The 20200-nt window shown below is 34.9% G+C and overlaps 2 protein-coding genes across 5 annotated transcripts; both read left to right on the top strand.

The window, feature by feature from the left end:
- Window positions 1-458: 458 nt before the first annotated feature.
- On the top strand, window positions 459-20200 carry LOC108971677 (protein SCAI). 3 transcript variants are annotated; one of them, XM_018937920.1, is made up of 10 exons: window positions 459-1827; window positions 14946-15086; window positions 15152-15334; window positions 16603-16833; window positions 16919-17041; window positions 17913-18056; window positions 18123-18436; window positions 19030-19284; window positions 19361-19564; window positions 19639-20200. In XM_018937920.1, the coding sequence occupies exons 2-10, from the start codon at window positions 14989-14991 to the stop codon at window positions 19881-19883; spliced, it is 1797 nt and encodes a 598-aa protein (XP_018793465.1). In that variant the 5' UTR covers window positions 459-1827; window positions 14946-14988; the 3' UTR covers window positions 19884-20200. The 3 variants fall into 3 exon arrangements, with proteins under 3 accessions (XP_018793465.1, XP_018793468.1, XP_018793467.1); XM_018937923.1 differs by having other exon boundaries at window positions 17928-18056; XM_018937922.1 differs by lacking the exon at window positions 459-1827 and adding an exon at window positions 2324-2437.
- Window positions 7643-9471, top strand: LOC108971678. 2 transcript variants are annotated; one of them, XM_018937924.1, is made up of 3 exons: window positions 7643-7739; window positions 7850-8806; window positions 8886-9471. In XM_018937924.1, the coding sequence occupies exons 2-3, from the start codon at window positions 8454-8456 to the stop codon at window positions 9247-9249; spliced, it is 717 nt and encodes a 238-aa protein (XP_018793469.1). In that variant the 5' UTR covers window positions 7643-7739; window positions 7850-8453; the 3' UTR covers window positions 9250-9471. The 2 variants fall into 2 exon arrangements, with proteins under 2 accessions (XP_018793469.1, XP_018793470.1); XM_018937925.1 differs by lacking the exon at window positions 7643-7739 and having other exon boundaries at window positions 7761-8806; window positions 8886-8930; window positions 8990-9471.

The raw sequence follows: 20200 nt of genomic DNA on the forward strand, positions 1-20200 counted from the left end.
TGCAAACGCCACTGTTCACAGATCTTAGTTTAAGGTACATTTATACAATTTACAGTATTTAGTACCACGATTGATACCGAAAACGTAAAAGATATTATTAATAGGAATAAGTAACTTAGAGGGCTGTTAGCAAAAAATTATTAAATCGTTGCAACACTTGCCCTCGTAAAAGAAATAATATTGAATTTATTTGCAAAATGAGTTATATTTTTATATTTTTTTTTAATATTATTATTTAACTATTAAATAAACTGTTGAAAAAGTAAATACAAGCAGTTTTCCTTTAAACACATTCGTCGTTTATTTTTGTAAAAGTGGAACTCTGAAAATATATTTCTATGACATTTGGTGAACCCTGTTGTAATTGTAATGGGGTGAGTAATAAACGATTTTGAAATATCTGCATTTACTTTGGGAAACGTAAGCTTAGTACAATACTCACTGCGAGCGATAAAGCAGCGCCCACTCAAAAACTAGGAAATTACCCTCAGCAACCAAATTGTTGGCGAAATGCTCAGCACTTCCTGCGCACAGTGCTCACTGCGCATGCGCATACTTATAGTTAGGTCGTTGTGGTGTGGACGGTGTGTAAAAAATCAATAAACCACCCTTCGTTAAAAATGTAAATCCGAAAAAGTTCAATATCGAAACAATACGTAGACGTAAGTGAGCACAATTTTAAATAGGAAAAAATCATCAAATAATTGCTAGTAAACTAGTTTTAAAGTAATGAAAACCAATTCATCATTTAGTGTAAACGTGTAGCCAATAAAAACGATAGAAATTTCATTCAAAATAACGATGAAAAGTTGATATATTGATGATGAAAAATTTGACAGGCCAAGTAGCTAGTCAGTGTGAAATAGTGAGTTACCAACAACAACAACAACAACAACAACAACAGTTACACAAGGAAGAAAAAGCGAACACCGAACGAAAGAGCACCGCAGAACCGGCAAATCCGCACATACGAACATATGTCAAAATTTGAACGGCAGCAGTACAAGCAAAAGCTGCGACTAAAAAGGCACACATTTCGAGTCCGAGTTCGAGGACGGGTCCGAGCCAGTAACGCGAAATTGGTCAGGCGAACGCGAGTAGAACGGCAGCAGGGCACAAGGGGAGTCGCCGTAAATCGACCATCGTTAAGCGCGACAAAACGCTATTCGTAGACTCACTAAAATGCCGCGAATGCCGATTTACTTCCAGTTTTGAATAAAACTCTGCGATTAGGTTTGGAAAAAATCCAAATTAATCGGGCAAATGCTATGAATTTATTGTTTGAAGCGATGCCTCGAAGTGTGCTCTCATCAACGGAATGGAACAACGGGCCGAAATTGTTTTACCGCAAAGCGAAGTAAAACATGTGGGTGTTTAATGTCGCTGTGATATCGTGACGTATGTGTGAACAATGGTCATTGCAAAAAAATTTTAATTATATATGTATCACGCCTAAAAGCACACTGCAGATTTGATATGCGAGCATGTGTAGGTGAGTCTGTCTGGCGTGCAGGACATGTAAGGACCTTAAACACAAGCAAAGCAGTGACAAGCGCGGCAAAGTGTGAAACAGCGAAGTCACGTTAAGTCAAAGTAATCCGAAAATAGCAGAATTCATGCGAAAAGACAACGACGACGAAAAGGCATTCAAGTGCAGAAGACGAATTGAATTCAAAGATAAATACGAAAACAGCAGCAGCAACAGCAGCAGAAACAGCAACAACAACAACTCGCCGCGGAGTGGCAACTGCTCAGCGGCAGCGGCGCTAAGGATAATGGCGAAGAGCAAAAAAACGACAACACAATGAGCTGCGGTTTCACAACAAGGTACAAACGTGTTTGGAAATGCTTCCGTATTAACTACAATACATACACACACATGCTTGGACATACGCGGCTTGTGGTTTGTGGAGTGCGAGTGTTTGTCTGTGAGCTTGTCGCGTGCACGCGCAGGACTCGTAGGCGCCAGCAACGGCACGGTGACTCTGTGCGTGGTTGCAGTGATCAAGTTTTGTGTTTGCCTGTGTTTAGAAGCGAAAAAAAGATTTGTGTAAATTTTCCATGAGTTTTAGCTGCTTTTTATTTTTAATCAACCCATCTTCGCATCCATTAATATTAAATAGCGATAATTACCTCGTTTAGTGCGTGCAGCATATTCGATTACTTTGTCAAAGGTCAATATGTCACTTCCACTCACATACGTATATGGCTATATGTGCATGTGTGATTTCTGTTTAGTTAAATTCGTTGAATGAAGCTCTGAAAATCAGTTCGTGTTGCAGGGGTAAATATGCATATTTCCACTACGATGCCTTCACGAGCTCGAATCGGAATCGCAGCAATGCCGTTATCGCCAGTAGAACGTGTGCCGATGCTAAATGCAGATGCGGAAGTAAAACAAGAAATTCGTATAGTTGTCCAATGAGTTGTGAGCGAGGTGCGTATGTGGAGAGTAGTTGCTTGAGTGGCTTTACGAAAATGTTGGCTGTCAAATCGTGTCAAAAGCAAATATTTATAAATGTTTAATAAATTAGGCTAGGTCAATAAGCATGGTAAGTTCATGAGAATGCGTGTGTGTCTTTACGTACATAAAACTACTTATGAGTAGTGAATAAAAGTGTTAATTGAATTGATTGCTAATGCAATATAAAAAATCGTAAAAAGGTAAAAGAAAATAAATACGAGTAATAAAGGGTTAAACAAGTGATGCAGATCACAATGAAAGGCGGAACTAACGACAAATAAACAAAAGTTCTAAAGTAACACAAGTAAAAAATCTAAATCATTAAATTAAGCAAAATACGCGTGTAGAGTGAGTGATCTAATTCCACATTAATACAAATTAAATCAGAAATATAGTCTAATATAATCTCTATATGTATAAAAAGAGATAATATATAAAATTTAAACACTTTATATATTTAGAAAGAATGTTTAAAAATCAACTATTTATGACGTTGTATGTACATACGTATGCAAATGAGCACATTGAGGTCCTTTTCAGCATCACAACCACAAAAAAACAGAATCACCGCCTTGGCACCTTAAAAGTAGGCCACTGCATTTGTATTTCCGCATACATAACTTTAAACGTACACAACTCTATAAATAATTTATATATAAATATGTTTGTGTGCGTGTATGTGAAAGTGTAAAAGCTTATTTACATATTATTTATACTCGAATATTCGTCGATGCACATATTCGGCAATCATCTAGCGTATCTTCAAAATTAAAATGAAAAGTACATACATATGTATACATCTGGATGCCATACAAAATAACCGATGAAAATCAAGTCAAGGAAAACTTTTTTTTACCAGATATCTTCACGAAATTTGACATCGATATTATCCTGGGCAAAGGGAAAATCTCGGGACATATTATTCAGATCGCTATAACATAAATCTGTTATACAAACAGACCGATCAAAATCAAAATAAAGATCTTTTTATAGCCTCTTATGCTAACTATAAGAAATACACCTGTTTGGGCGAAGTTATCGCCTTTTCCCTTTTTAATGAGACAATGATATTTTTTCATTATGGAATATTTTATTTTTTAGAGATTATTTTTTTTATACCTCGTCCTACTACCAGTAAGGTCGGGTATATTATTATAGTGTAGTATAACCGCAAACTCTTCATTTCGTATTCGCTGAATTGCGTCACTTAATTTCTATTATTGAATTAAATACCAGCTATAATTAAATCGAAAGCTAAAAACCTGTTACATTACTAAGGTAAGTGTGTGTGTATGAAATGTGTTAATTGCTGGCAGTTTTCGAATGCTGAGCAATTAAAAAAATGTATTCTTGGAAAAGAATTAATAGTGAATGAAAGTTTCTTACACCACTTACACACTCTGAAAAAGCAACGTTGAAATATTTATTTGCTTTAGAAATATATGGTAATCATCAACAGCGATTGTAACAATAAGTGAATGCACTTTTATAACTTCTGATCGCTTGTATGCAACATTAATTCTGTTGAGAGCCATGATTACCAAGCAGGTGTTCGGAAATCCATAAATAACTGTGGAAGTTGTATTCTGTCTAAAATCTAATCTAATTTAATTACCCTCATTATTAGTATTGAAATTTGAGCTTCACAATAGATTAATATTTCCCATGCTTCTTAAAGAACTAGGATATTATAGTTTTATACCGCCATCCATATGTAGTCATCGTGAATGTGTCTATTGAATGTCTGACTAATGCTTAAAGCTCGGTATTTTGTGTATTGATTTTTAATAAATCCAAATTCTTATTAAATTGCTTATCATTAAAATTTCTTAAAGTTTACCAAACCGTTTATGAATACCCCATTCCAACATCAAGTATCGTCATAAACGCGTGGATAGTTCATGGCCTAAACCAAAAGGACTATCTTAGTAGTGTTGGACAACGATGATCCTCTCTCTAGGGCTGAATAAGTGTATCGTGAAATATCTGAGCGGTCAGCAATCATTCGTACTATTTCGAGAACAAAATTATTAGGTTAGGTTTATGTTTAATTTTTTTATCTCAAAACTCTCGCAAACACCAGAAAAAAAGAAAGAATGATATAAGTAGATCTTTATATCAAATCGATATGATATTGAAATTCCGACTAAGATTTTAGAAAATAACCTGAAAACCTATAATTCTCTACTCCGCATACATAGCCGTAATAAAATCCTCTAGTCGCTAGCCGTTACCATAAAAGGAAATCTTCTGGCCGTTCTGTTCACGCCCACAAAACGCCATTAACGAAAGCATATAAAGTGCTTTAGCTTAGCACAGACTATGGATATATAGCAAAACTAGCGATCGCAGTAGCAAGGACCACCTGTGATAATAAGTTTAATGTACATATCCCCTAAACCACTAAGGCTAGAACAACGAAATTTTCTCAGCCCAAATATTATAAGAACCAAATAACAGTGTTAAAATAACCCCGGTTACCCCCCATATAACGGTCCTGTTCAAAACAACTAAAACGCAATAAATCTAATGACTAATTGCACCAGAGACATTAAATTTTACCTCCGAGATGGTATGAGAGGGCTTTATGGGAGCTGTTGTGAAAATTGGATGATAAGCGTGGCACCGCCCATATTTTGTTGATATCACACATCATTCATAATATCATATTAGGTACTTTGCATTTTTCTCATACCTGTATTCCTACGTCACAGTGCGAAAATGTGAGAAATCGGACTACAACCATGCCTGCAAATATCGATCAATGCGGGAGACATACAATTGAAATTCAGACAGAATCCTTTCCCGACAATAGTAAAGAATGGGTTGAATCGGGTCACCGCTTCCCTGAGACCCCACTTCCGGGTGACTTTTTGCTGGTTATATCGACCAATATTTTAGTTATCCCAATGAAAATTTCATAACATGTTTTAATCATAACAGTATATCATTGTACTTAAAAGAGATAAAATTGGGCGAAAACTTCACCTAGGTCCCATATAACTATTACCAAGGTTTTCAAACATCCACTTGACTTTGTTCCATATGATTGGTGATTATACGTAAGGTACCTTAATGAAACGCAGGAAACATTTTTTGAGTATGTGGATAAAATTGGGTCGATACTACCCCCCATTAACATTTACTACGTATAGTGATTTCCATTTTTATAACAAATCTTATGCCGAATATGTCGGTCAGTGTGTAAGTCATACATGTGTATATAAAATTGCTTGGATTCCGATCCTTTGGTTGACATTTTCCACCTTAAGGCATTCCCTGGCATTGTTCTTCAAAGTTGCCAAAGTATAAAATAGTTGGTTGCACCCGAAATTAGCATTCTTTACTTGTTTTGTTTTGCAAATGTTATGACTTCATTAGCAAATAAATAATGTAATATATTTATTGCGTGTCAAAAATTTTTGTATAGCGGTACATACATATATACATACATCCGAGTAATTCGCTCAAATAATTATAATAATTACCTTTAAGACAACCATTAAATGCGCACGATAAACATGGAAATTGTTTGTGTAATAAAATTATATACTATTAATGTATATAAAGGGCTTCTAAACTAACTCCCTAATATGTACATAAACATAATACTGAAAAAAACTTTCCTTTATTAGCACACAAATAAATTTCAATGTAGGTTAATTTCTCTTTATACCGTTATATGCATTTTATGCATATGTATTGTGTCAGTGTAAACTTGCATGTGACAAAAATTTCTCACTTTTCAATAATGAAAAGGCTGACACAACCACTATAAACAGTAACAAGTCCTTTCAACTCTTTCTGCTGTAGAGATTTTAATATATATGAGTATATTTAAGGATTTAATTCATTTGAGCGCGTAAAATTAACCTATTTTTGGATCGATGTGCGCAATATATAGATACCCATATGTACATATACACCGGTATGCATGTATAAACTGATATAGAAAGCTTCTTATCGAACTACGTGCATTATCCACAAATAATATAATTAATAACCTGAATAATGAATATGAACTCAATTAGAGCGTGTTTCTTAATTAAAAAAAAGTATACAAATAACAAATAAGGAACAAGTAAGTTCGGTTGGAACCGAATATTATATAACATACTCACATTATGCTAATAAAATATCTCAGATATTCAAAATTATATTCCGCTCAAGGTCAATTGTTGGGTCGAAAATCACTATACTATTGTGGCTAGGGAAAGGTCTTCCCTTACACCAGTTCACAAAAATGTGTCAATCGTAATTAAGATAATTGACAATAACGTATTTGGCATAAAATCACCTGGAATATCGATAAATATTATTTAGTATATATGTAGTATATGCGGGCTGTACTAATTCATGGAATGAAATGGAGTGAAAGACTTTGCCAAGTATATCTAAGATAATTCATTAGTTTAATTTTAGACATTAACCGAACTCAAACGGAAATTTAAAAATCACGTTTATAATTGCATTATTTCAGCCGTTTTCATACCGTATTAAGAAATGTCAGAAAGAAATGATGTGAACATTGCTTTGAAGTGATTGCGGATTGTCAAAAATAAATCTAATAAAGTGTAAGGACACACAACCGTTAAGAGAACAAAACTATTATACCCTATGAATCATTTTGCGAGAGTATAAAATATAAATTAGTCCATATTTTTGAGGAACAAAGTGTGGAAGAGTAGTTATCTAAAAATAAATGTTTTTCACGGATTTATGGAGCACCAACGTTGGTGGACTTTTTGAGTTTGTGTGCAATACATACATTTCCAAAGAATCGTCAACCAGGACCAAAAATTAAAATGTTAATAAAGATAAAATTTTTTTTTAATAAGATTTTACAAAGATGTTGAAATTTTTTGAATATAATGTTTTCATAACCTCTCTCTGGTATTTTCATGAAAAATTTGACCTGAAACCTGAAAACTTATTTGTTTTTACTTTGAGCTACTCTACAAGTATTTTTTCTCTTGAGTTATTTTATATGAATAACTTATGTTATGGTTGTACTTTTCCACAAAATCTCTTTATTAATACCAAATAAGAAGAGAAAAATGCAAAGAGGCCAAACAAAAATCGAATAACGGTAACATTTTTATTTTGCTTATTATCTATGATCTAATCGTACGTTGGCGACCAAAAACGTCATTTATTGCTATTACCTCACATTGAATGCAAACAGGTGCCTAAAAAAACACGATTAAAGCAAGTTAAGCATCCGTAATCAAAAATTTTTTTATTTCGATTTTCAAAATTTCGTAAGTTTGCGACCGTAAGTATTGATTTGTTTCTAAACAAGTACATATTTTAATTATTATTTTAATACGCACATATTTATATTTATTTATAAAAATGGGTAAAAAATGTGCTAAATCGCAAAAGGTCAAACATCAGGTGTACTTAGACAAAATCAAAAGCGATCCCGAAAAGATAAAAAATATCGTGAAAAAGCAGTTGAAAGAATGAGAAAACGCCGCTCAGAACTATCGAAATTGCCAAAAAACAACAAGCTGTTAAAAGAACGTGAGAGGTTGAAAATATACCGTCAMAAAAAAAAAATAATAAAATTACAGTAGACAAGGAGAAGAACATATTACTTATACTTGCAAACAAACATTGGGSAAAGACCTAAAGAAAGCTGAAAATGCATTGCCAAGAGACTTGGCAAAGAAAGCGGAAGTCATTGCTGCACTGCATAAAAAGTATATCGAACCAACAAATTGTAAAGAAAAAATACTCGTACATTTGAAAGTGACTTAGAATTGGAAACAAAATTAAAATTGGCGAAAGAAATTTGTTTGCGTGAAGATATCAGCGCTCAGGCTACAGGAAAAAGGGATACACTCATTGTTGATGGGAAAATTGGTGCTAAGCGTTTTATGCTTAGGAAGTTTACGAGGTTTATAAAAAAGATGCAATTGCGAAAAGCGTAAGTAAATCACGATTTTTCGAATGTCGTCCAAGAAATGTACAACTTTCGAGCAAAATGCCACACAACATGTATGTATGCATGCGTCACGCCAATTTCAGTTTTTTGTTAATGGGCTGTGCGACAGTTATAGAATGTTTTTCCGAAGGCTTCGAAACTTTCTTAAAATTAGTTTGTTGCAATATCGAAAATGAAAATTGTACGACAAACGATTGCGAAAAGTGTAAAAAAGATGTAAAAGATATTGTGCCGCTAAAACACTTGTCAAAAATGGACGCAAATGTTAAATGGCAGTACTGGAGGAAATTGGGCGATCGTGTAGTTTTGACTTACACTGTTGCTGCGTTATCGCACTTGCTCCATGAACTACAAGTTCAACTGCCAATTTTCAAGCAACATTTCATTGTAAAGTGAGTACAACAAAATTATTTTGAAAACGTAAGGAACTGTTATACTTGTCCTACAAATAGATTTTACGGAAAATTATAGGGTGGTGTGTCAAAATGAAATTCAAAGCGCACATTTCAACTATAGGCAAGTTTCCATTTTTACTTGCGTAGCTTGGATGTTTAATGAAACTAAGTCGTTTGCAGAAATTAGTGATAGTTTACATCACAGCAAAATCGATGTTCAAGTTTTCATAACGAAGCTTATTCAAGAGATAAAAAAACAGCATGGCAAATTTGAGAGTATTTTCGTTTTCTCGGACGGAAGTAGCAGTCAATTTAAAAATAAGTTTATTACTTGGAGTTTACCTGATTTACTGGCCGAATTTGGTTGTAAAAACTTGAGTGGAACTATTTTGCAACGTCATATGGTAAAGGTGCAATCGATGGCGTTGGAGCAGTTGTGAAAAGAAAAATCTGGCAATTACGAGAACAAAAAATGTCGTTTTAAACGATGCATTCTCTTTACTTTACTTTTTACGAAAATTAAGGAATAACCGAAAATGCAGGTATCAGAATGGTGCATTCGGTTTCCTACTACGAAAATCTTGAGCTACGAACTGCTCGTACGGTCTATTCAAAATATAACAATATTAAATACATATTTCTTGTGCTTTATATATGTTTATATCTTTTCAATCAATAAAAGTTTGCTTTATTTAATAAAGGGTTCCAAAATCCAAATAAAAACTTGATGGAAAAATCGTACGTTCGCGACCGTTACTCAACATTATAAATAAAAAACCAATGGAAAAATTTCAGCGTGCAATTAGTTAGGAGAAGTTACTTCATTCCAATTTAATATAAGTAATCCTTTTAGAATATTTAGCTCCATTTCGCTATTTTTTGCGTTTTTCTAGTTGCAGCCAAAATCAACTTCCTTTATTCGTACGTTCGCGCCCGCATGTTTCTTGTTAACATATTAAAAAATAAAAATCGAAAGATCCTACTTTTTGCACTAAGGAAAGACCTAGCAAAATCCTATCGAAACATAAAACAAAAATTAAGACAAATTTATGTTTTCCTTGTTTTTTAAAATTTAAATGCGTGCGAACGTACGGTTCGCGACCGTTGGAAATGTACATATGTAACTAGTAGTTTGGTCGACGATAATACTATATAATATATAATAAGAAAATTTTGAAAGCCTTGCTATTTGCACAAAAACCGTTAAACTAACTGGGCAAGCGAATGAAAGGCAGATGTAGACAATGACTTAAGATGTGGTAGACTGCAGAACAGTAGACAAGGACGCCGCTCAAAATTTAAGCAATTCAGCAGACTAAATGATGATTTTATTTATAGCCTGTTGCAGGTTAAAGCGCCGTAGTTTTATTTCAGAGGGTAGCCAATTGTATATCTGTATAGTATATGCAGAGCACAGGTTGAAAAAGCACTTAAACAAATCCAGCAGCATATATGTATACACACACGTGCATAAAAAGTACCTGCAAATAGTTCAAAAATATAAAGAGGTGAACCAAATATACATTTGGAAATAAATAAGTTAGATATTTATATGAATATGTATGTGGGGGAGTAGCTTTTGAAAAATGCTGCATAGTTTGAGGCGCGCCCGCTGGTTTGAAATGCGATGTAACGAACATGTTGATGAGCAGCAAGTGCGAATATGAGTTTTTCGATTCGCCAACTATTCAGCGATCTCTCGCTGCTCGTTAGACTACATTTATTCTGACTCTTGCTATATATGCACCCAGTGATATGCTATATACCTATATGGGTTTTTATTTATTTTTTGGTGTTTTTTTCTTCATTTGATTCACTACTTTGAGCAGCTTCCCACTATAGAAATAGAAAAATACTCTATGAAGTTTATTTAGGGTTGGAGGCATGCTCTATGCGTCGGCGACGAGAACGATGGCGGAGCATTCGTCTGGGTTTGTCGACATTTGCTGTTTGTTGTTCTAAAGCAATTGAAAGGCAGTAAGCAAATACTTGTACAAATACTTATATGTATATGTATATGCATATATGTATAAGTATGATTGTGCAGGTTAATGAATTGATGAGATGTTCCCAGTGAATGATAAATGTAGTACGAGACGAGTGAATATTGTGCGTTTTGGAGTGTATCTACCACAATGTCAATTTGATTATACATATGTATTTATGTAATTCGTATATAAAATATTCACATACAAAATAAATAAATATATTAGAACTACGCTTATAGTATTTCCATAGGGGATATAACTAATAACAATTATAGGTAACTTTAAGCTATTAACTCTCTTATAGACTTTCTTTTTTTTACTTTTCTTTATTTACAATAATACCTTTCATAGGTGTATTCTTTAAAGCGTAAAATAGCGAGAAGGATCGTTATCTTGATATTGATTGGTCACTATGAAAGGCAGCTATATGCTATAGTTGTCCAATCTGAGCAATATTTTTGGAGATTGTATCGGTGACTTGAACAAGAATCTATGGCGGATTTCGTGAAGATATCTATTTAATTTTTTCATACAAAAACTTGATTTGATCAGTAATTTTGTAAGGCAGCTGCTAAAGTGCGCTGATTATGACAAATAATTAATAATAATTCTTGTGGTGAAAGAAACGTGTGCAAAATTTCAGATCGTTTGTTAAAATACTGAGGGATTAGTTCGCGTATGTGCAGGCGGACGAACTTCTTCGAAGTTTCTTTCTGGATGTTGCAAAACTTAGTGGCAAACCTAGTATAGGCTGTTCAGGTTAATATTGCAATTTAAGTCTAAACACTTATAAAACTCAATCAGTGAAATATGATATAATTTTTCACTAATCCTTTAAAACATGTATTTGATGCTGGGTGAAACTGTCTAAACTTTGGAAACTTGAGCCGCCCCTGTCAGTCTGTCAAACTGTCTACCAAATGCTGCATTATTTATACATAAAGATGCATTCATAGCCACTATTGTTATTGTTGTTACTATGTACACTTGTTGTACAAGCATCATTTACTACTATTTGTTATTGTTGTTGGAACTTTTTCAACGCATCTCTGCATATAGTTGTGATTATTGTTTGCCTGGTTTTGATTTTCTTCATTTCCTGCTCTCAAACCGTAGAAATTTAAGTATTGGAAATTAAACGCTTTAAAAGTTATCAAACCCAGGTATACAATATACAATATGTATAATAATTAAAACCTAATTTTCCTTTCAATTTAATCGAAAATGGTATGTATTTAAAAATTGAATATTCGCTAGTATATATTCTTCTTTAATCATGAAAATGATAGAAAAATCGAACTTTTCGAACTCTCTGGGGGTTGAAGGTGGGCGTGATCGCTACGCAGCATCTGGGTTAGCGCTTAATTTCTGGCCAACATCAAACAAGTTTTTCTAGTATAGATCATCTCTCGGCAGGTAATAGCAAATCTTTCAATGTGCTTATAATAATAAAATGTTATTAATTCTGATCCGTATTTAAAAATCATTATAACCTTTCAAAAATTTAAGAATCTTCATATTTAAAATTATTCGCTTAAAAAATATATGCAATAAAAACAACAATTGCTGACAACAAAAGTAGATAAGCTCCAAATTTAGCAGTTTTCGTTCAAAACCTCTACGCAAGTGCAGACTATTTCTTTGTGTTTTGAAATCAATGCATTTGAAAGCAGTAACCCTGCGGACGGCTGCGTATGACATCCATGGCGTATACGTAATTTTTTCATTCTCATAGGCAGCTAAAAGAGCGCAACCGACACATACATTTTGAAAATGTTACAATGTACCAGCTTTGGTTTAACCCATTTCATATTTAACTGTTTTGTTTGTGTGCAAAGGCTTTTTATTTTTTGAATTTTTTAGTTGGCTACTAATATTTTCTCACCCGTTTCTCGCCTCATTGCATATGACGCGTTACGCGCTGTTCGCACTTGAGTTAATATTAACACATGCACAGTCTCCTGTTACATATGGAATTTAATGTCTGACATGACTGTGTGTATATGTGTGGGTTTGGTATTACTTTCTCGCTCTTATTCCGTGCTTTCGCATTAGTAGTTTTTACAAAAGTATTTTTATGCTTTCTGCCTACTCTACATTTTATGTCTACAACTTTGTGTGGTTGTGTGTATTTGTATATGTATGGAATAGGTGCACTTGTATGTTGCTAAAATAAGTAAGTCAATAGTGGCCCCGTAGCACAATAACAAGGTGCTACAGTTTTGAGGGCTATAATGAGCGGCGTGCACTTAAATACAAACATACATGCAAAATGCAAATGGATCATTCCACATGCGTTAGGCGACCGCGATTTAAAGTGTTTGTGTAATTTAATTTACACATTTTATGAGGACCATAGGAGGCCTTCTTATTATATATCAGAAAACTTACATATTGTATTCTTTAGAGAATTAAGAAGAATGTTCAACCACTAAAATTTTAATTTATTTGTAAATGCGCTTGTTCCGTAGTACCTTACAGCAACCGCTGACATACAAACTGATCACTCAAGGTTGTATCGAAAATTTCTTTATTTTACAAGATATCGTCACGAAATTTGACACAAGTTATTATTGAAGATAACAGTATAATCTCCGGACAAATTGTTCAGATCGCACTAGTTTAGCATTTAGCTGCTATACAAACTGATCGGTCAAAATCAAGCTAGAGATCATTTTCTAACATTTTATGTTATAAAAATGCATCTGTGAAGGGTATTTAAACTTCGGTACTGTTTATAATTTTTTTTTTTGCAAAAATAGGTTTATATTACAAGATGTACTATGTGTAAAACCAAAAATTTTATATAAAATTTGTATTGGCATAAAATAAAAGACACATTTGGGGGAAGAAATTCTACTTTAAAATAAAAAAAAAATGAAAAATTTTTCTAATACAAAAATGTAAGCATTTGCTTTGAATATCATTTTTCTTGGAATCACTCACATTCTAATTTAAATACCAGTGCCTTAACTTGCAAAAATACTCGGACGTATTTTGTGCTTCTTCTCCGTTATGTACATTTTTGTTATTACGAAAATATTTACCACTACAAAGCAGTTATCGATGTATCCAACATAAAAAATAAAACAAAATCATCGAATACTTGTGATAAGTTACCCCAAAAGCCGATGCCTCATCTCCCCTTGGCACGTCAAGTGTGCCACTTAGTATATTCTACATTTAACCGCACTGTGCCTCTCGTGCCTTTGGCACCACTTTTACCGCTACAGCAGCACCTACGCCAAGTCGCCTTTCACTCGTGTACGAATATGTATGTAATTGATTCCCCTGGCAGCCTGTCATTGAGTGCAGATTTTTCATATTATCAATTTTTTCTATTTCCCATATTTTGTTGTCTTTCAAGTGCAATCAGATATGTAGCTAATAGTACACACGAGCACATACATAAGTATGTGCATATGTCTGAGCATAGTTGGCAAACACCTCGCTACATATGTATATGTGTATATGTGTGTGTGTGCATATTCATACAACAGCTGCTGTTAATGATGATGATCATATCGGACTAGTGTTGTTGCCGCCAAGTTTGGCGTCGATGATGCCTTCAGCAGCTTTTATTGAATCAAAAGATGATTCAGTTTATTTATTTGAAGCACTGACGTCTACCATGTTCACCGCACCGCGCCGCACCGCACGTGCTCGGCTTCTTAAAACTATTTTGCTTTGAACGATTTAATTGGCAATGTTTGAGAGTATTAGATACATTCAAGTGCTTAATCGCTTTTTCAATGTGAGTGCCACTCATAGATATCTGCTGCAGGCCCCCGCACACCCTGTGGATGGCCATCACTTTCGTAAGTATGCCACAGACATCGCCACTACAACCGCAATTCGCATTTCCCCATTCATTCGGTATGCCAGTATTTCATAGTTCAGTAGACAAATGTGAAAGAGCGCAATGAGTTTTTGATTTTGTACGGTGACGGCGATAATACAAAATAGAACTGAAACAATATTGTATTAAAAATGAAAAATTGTTTTTATCTTAAGCCTACCCCGCTTGCTTTTTATATGCTAACTATACCTTTCTTTTAAGAACCAATATCATTTCAATTAATCTCTACCTAAATTACTTGTACTCATTCATATTTTGTATTTTATTAAGTCCTGGCATTACATTTCAGCTCCTTAATATATTACACATAACACATTAGAAATTGAAACGGTATGGTGAAAATGGAATCCACAGAAGAACAGGATCGAAAGTTAGTATTGGAGTTTTGTCATTTGCTCGAAAAGTCTAAGCAACTCTTCAACGGACTCCGGTAAGCTAACTTATATACATTCGGTCAGTTAATTTGAATATTAATATTTAATTGTTTCTTCGCAGAGACCTGCCACAATATGGTCACAGGCAGTGGCAGGCATATTTTGGGCGCACATTTGATGTCTACACGAAATTATGGAAATTCCAACAACAGCATCGCATGGTATTGGACTCGAAATACGGACTGAAGCGTTGGCAAATAGGCGAAATTGCAAGCAAAATTGGACAGCTTTATTATCATTACTAGTAAGTAGCAACTTAGGGTGCATACTTAGAAGTCTCTATTAGTTTTTGCAAATTACACTTGGATCATTGTAAATTGGAATTTATTAGAAGAACGCTTAGATAAAAGATCAAAAGATGTGTTTGTAAATTAAGTAATTTACGTGACATTGCGAACATAGTGTGGTAATAGATGTGGATATTGAATGTTACAGAAATCCATTTATCCACAATTTTACGCACTAAAACTGCTAGAATGCATGAAAATCGTTTGTTTTATAATTTCTATACTTTCTATATATTTTTCGCACTTCCGATTATTACCCATAAGTTAGCCAAAATTATAGATACTGAGAATATATTTATATATTCAGTTTTATTTCTCTACATAATCATTAAAATTAAGAAAAAATATTATTTCCAAGAAATTTTAGAATAATACGTTTACTTACAAGGTGCGTTCCAAAGTAAACAGGACTTAAAAAAAAAGAACAAATGGCTTTTTCTGCAAAATCAATTATTTTATTCAAAATAGTGTCCTTCTGTTTCAATACCGCTTTTTGCTCTGTTCAAAAGCATGTCGAACGAGTGTTTCGGCTCGTTGGCCGGTATGGCCGCCAGTATGCCGGTGCAAGCCTTTTGAATGGCCTCTACGTCTCCTTTCATGGGCAAATGTAAATAGGGTTGATCCTAAACGTTGGATCTTAATTAAACTCTCGCATTTGCATAAGTTTTGATTGTTAACAAGCACTAGCCAGGTTCTCTTTAGGTCCATAGGCTTAGCGCAAGCATTCAAAAGACATCGGAATAGCGACTATTTTCCAGTCGGATAAAAGGGTGAGGGTGACCTCACTCCGTCGATACTAGATTTGGGCGTACAGCCAGCGATCTCACAACCAGAATAGTCGCTCGGTTATCGGGGTAAATGTACACTTTTCCGAAGGAAGCTGCTGCTGCCTTGATGGCAACTACCTTCCATTAGAAGACGCTGCAGTGGTCTGGTAGCCTCAAGCTGGAATTGATGGAGAGCTTCCCATACAGGAATGTAGACTTTCTTCTCATTCTTCTTCTAGCCGAGTTAACAACAATTAATGTAGACTTTAGATCTTGAAAAAATGTTGAGGTATCGAAAGATTTTCGTACGATCGATTATTTTCTAGAAAACACATAAAGCTGAAGACACTAAAATGCGTTTGCTTTTAAAATTAACAGAAACAAGTTTTTATAACTAGGGAATTCTTTATACCGGTATCGAAATATTTATAAACAATCATTACTCTTTTATTTCCCAGCTTAAGAACCAGCGAAACGAACTACCTGAACGAAGCTTATCAATTTTATGCAGCTATTAGGGGTAGGGCTTATTACTCGCGAGCGATCAAAGAAGATCGGCCCGATTTAATGGTGAAGAAGTTGCGCTACTATGCGCGATTTATTGTTGTTTGTTTGCTGTTGAAGAAAATGAAGCTGGTTCGTGAGCTAGTGACGGAACTGGAAAAGCAAATACAGGAATACACGACAACGTAATTATGAATAAATGCAAATCATATCATATTTCATTGAACAATTGTCTAAGAATTTCAACCAAAAATCGATTTTCCATTGCAGTTACGAGCCAGAAGACCATTTAGAATGGTCATTAGTTTTAGAAGAGATCAAAGGTTTTATAAAAGCTGAAGCTGCAGTGGCTGTTCTTCATGCGGATTCCAATCCCATCATACTTTCACACAGGTGAGCCAAAACGCAAAATTAAACACGGACGCCGTGAAAACGCCGTCGCCCGCGCCCGTGCTTTCTGTGGGAGGAAATAGAATTTAATTAATACCTAAAAAAACTAACTTACTAACTAACTAAAAAAAGAGTAAAATAATACTGCGTGTTGAATTGTACATATTTATTTTGGGAGGTACTCTGGTTACATATTAATTTCGAACTTTAATATGATTTGGAAAAAAACAAAAACAAAAAAAGAAATATTCTTTAAAAATAAGTTATGTTTATGGTTATTAATAACATTTTGTTGTTTTAAGCGATACGATATTTATATATAGGTTATTGTGCTTATCACAGAAGACTTGAAACATCCGAAACAATCATATAACAACATCAAAGTCATGTATGCATACATTATTTTCATTCTCAATCGCCAGCACATTTCATGCATTCATTCATAATTACATAATTACAGCGCATAACTGTTTTATTTAGCCGAAACTTTCGAACTCGAAATGCGATTTTTATTTTGTTCTGCTTGTTTTATGGTTTTCACGAGTAAATTGCTTATGACATTGTTGTTGTTATAATTATTGTTGTTAAGTTAACTCCATCTCACCGATCAACGCGTCACTTGCACACACATTTCAGTCAGTTGATCAGTCAAATCACAACCTCACTTCACACTCCAGCAAATCCCTTCGCCACAATTTTCATATTCAGTGCGTGTCGTATAACAATCGGCACGCCCACTGCCCACTTCCACATACTCACCACCTTCCCACATACTCACACCATTTATAGCATCACATTCTCAATTCTTCTGTGAAAGCACGGGCCCACACTGCCGTCTCTTTAGAATAGCTTGACTTCACCAACTGATATTCAGTGGTTCCGGTTCTAGGTTGTCGCCGCTAACGACGCCACCATGTGAACGTTCGCCGCACATGACGTTGAGCCTGCAGGAGATACTCATTGTTGGCTCGGCGTGCGAACAGGCGAAGTTCTCTGAGTTAACAATGGACATGTTTAGGTAAAGTCAAATACAGTCTAATCTAAACGTTGTAAAGTTGAATATTTATTCTTTTTAATGTTGTAGAATGTTACAAACGCTCGAACGGGAACCAACGGAATCAACGCATCCGATGAGCATTACACATGGCATGCACGGGCACGATGCCAGCCCGGCTGCCAGCCGCATACCACCATATGGTGTTCCAGGTTCTAAGGGTTACTTAGAAAATGGCCGTCATTATAGAGACAATCCTCACAAATATTTACTATACAAGCCTTCTATTAGTCAACTTCTGGTGTTCTTAGCTAGTGGATTTAAAGAATTGCCTCCAGGAGGCGCATTACTCTTATATATGTCAGCTGATGGTTGTTTCTCGACTACAAAACATCCAGAGGACTGTAAGTAACAGAATCTTTAGTTCCTAATTATTATGATTAGACTTTTCTTATGTGAGAAAAAGTGTCTTACTGAAGTGGTTCTATTTGTCATGCAAGTAAAACTTTTTAGTGAGCAATCCGCCGAACATGTACTACATTTTAGAGACTACTTTCATTGTTGTTAAATAATATAATGTATTTAAAGAGGTTTCGGTGGTCATTGTGGTGAAAACTATCTCTTCTTTAAACTATATGGAAACGTCCCAGAGTTACCACACATTGCATATAAACTTCGACATCACTCTGAAGTCACTAGTTTGAAGTAGAACGGTCACAGAGAATACAGGATGGGACTTTCTGAAATACACAGAGGACCTAATGTTGGACAAAAGAAAAAAGATGTGTCTAAAATATTGGAATTGTGATTAGGGTTCGTTGCAATAAGCCGCGAGAATGAAAGAATATAAACTATCCTGATAGAAATTTTGACAAATTGAGTAGTAACCCTATTTTTTCGCTGTGCCATTCTATCAAAAGAATAATATATCGTAAAACCTGTACTGCTGAAATGTTAAATATTGTTTCAGTGACCATTGTTTTTATTAAATTTATAGATGGCTATGAATTGGGTGGCCTTGCTACGAGCGTCAAGCGTGATGGCGTCGAAGGAGGTGGCATAGCGTGCCGAGGGAAGTCCTACAAGGAGAATCATTGTTTATATCCCGGAGACTTGTATCCATTCACACGAAGACCAATGTTCATTATCATCGATTCGGATAATTCGTTTGTCTTTCAACACATCCCCCGGTACTTTGGCCAACCATTAGTTATATTAATGTCACCGCAGGATGTACCGCCCGCATTCCAAGGTGATCCAAATCATATATTCTACTTAAATATGTTACCCATGGTACTCATCACATAATTCCAATTACTTTTTTACAGCTGATGTCCAACATCATGGTTCACTGTTCACATTGTTCCTGCATTCTCCACTGACGGCGCTCTGCTACATCTGTAATGTCGGTGATGTGCCCATACATCATTGGGAGCGCTGCCAATCGCACGTAGACCGCTTCATAACAGAGGCTTCAAGACTTGTGACGCGCTGTCGCATCGATGAAATCGAACAGGGCATAGGTTTTATAGGTATGGCAATGTGACTTATTTCATTTGTGTGTAGGTAATAAGATTGTATGTGATTAACATTATTTGCACTGCAGACTCTTCTTACGTACAGTTCTTCGGTGATGACTTCTTACGTACGCTAATACTACGTTTCGTATTCTGTGACGTTGTACTGAGATTGCATCGTGGTTTTCGTGGACGTCATATGAGACCACGATGCGAACCACCATTGCCATCCAATGAGTTACTCGAGCATCCATCACTGTCGCATATTATATTCCAATTAGCGTCGGCGCTCGATGTGCGCGGCCATTTCTCCGACGGACCCGAATGCGACTGATGATTTTTTATTAATACTTGTAAAAATATCTATTATTTAAATTTACTTGTAAAACAAACAATAGTCATTAGTAGTACAGCAATAGCAAGACAAACAAGCAAGTTGGCAAAAGTTAACTCTGGCAATGGCAATATGATGAAGAGTGATTGTACGATTGCGAGTAGAAGGAATAAATTTAATTATTACGATATTTATTATAATAAAATAATTGTAATTTTCTATGAAATATATATAACTATTTACATTTATTTTTTTCTTAGTATCGGTTCCATAACGACTTTTTTACAACATACAACATACATACATAGGTGCATACA

This window comes from Bactrocera latifrons, unplaced genomic scaffold (genome assembly GCF_001853355.1).
Source record: "Bactrocera latifrons isolate USDA-ARS-PBARC rearing strain unplaced genomic scaffold, ASM185335v1 scaffold_35, whole genome shotgun sequence".
Classification (NCBI taxonomy): Eukaryota; Metazoa; Arthropoda; class Insecta; order Diptera; family Tephritidae; genus Bactrocera; species Bactrocera latifrons.

Excerpts from the sequence above, each read along its gene's own strand:
- LOC108971678 (XM_018937924.1), top strand. The coding sequence starts at position 8,454 with ATGCCACACAACATGTATGTATGCATGCGTCACGCCAATTTCAGTTTT. Across the intron at positions 8,807-8,885 it reads AAGCAACATTTCATTGTAAA|GGTGGTGTGTCAAAATGAAA; the intron begins GTGAGTACAACA and ends GGAAAATTATAG.
- LOC108971677 (XM_018937920.1), top strand. The coding sequence starts at position 14,989 with ATGGTGAAAATGGAATCCACAGAAGAACAGGATCGAAAGTTAGTATTG. Across the intron at positions 17,042-17,912 it reads CCCATCATACTTTCACACAG|TGGTTCCGGTTCTAGGTTGT; the intron begins GTGAGCCAAAAC and ends ACTGATATTCAG. Across the intron at positions 18,057-18,122 it reads TTAACAATGGACATGTTTAG|AATGTTACAAACGCTCGAAC; the intron begins GTAAAGTCAAAT and ends TTAATGTTGTAG.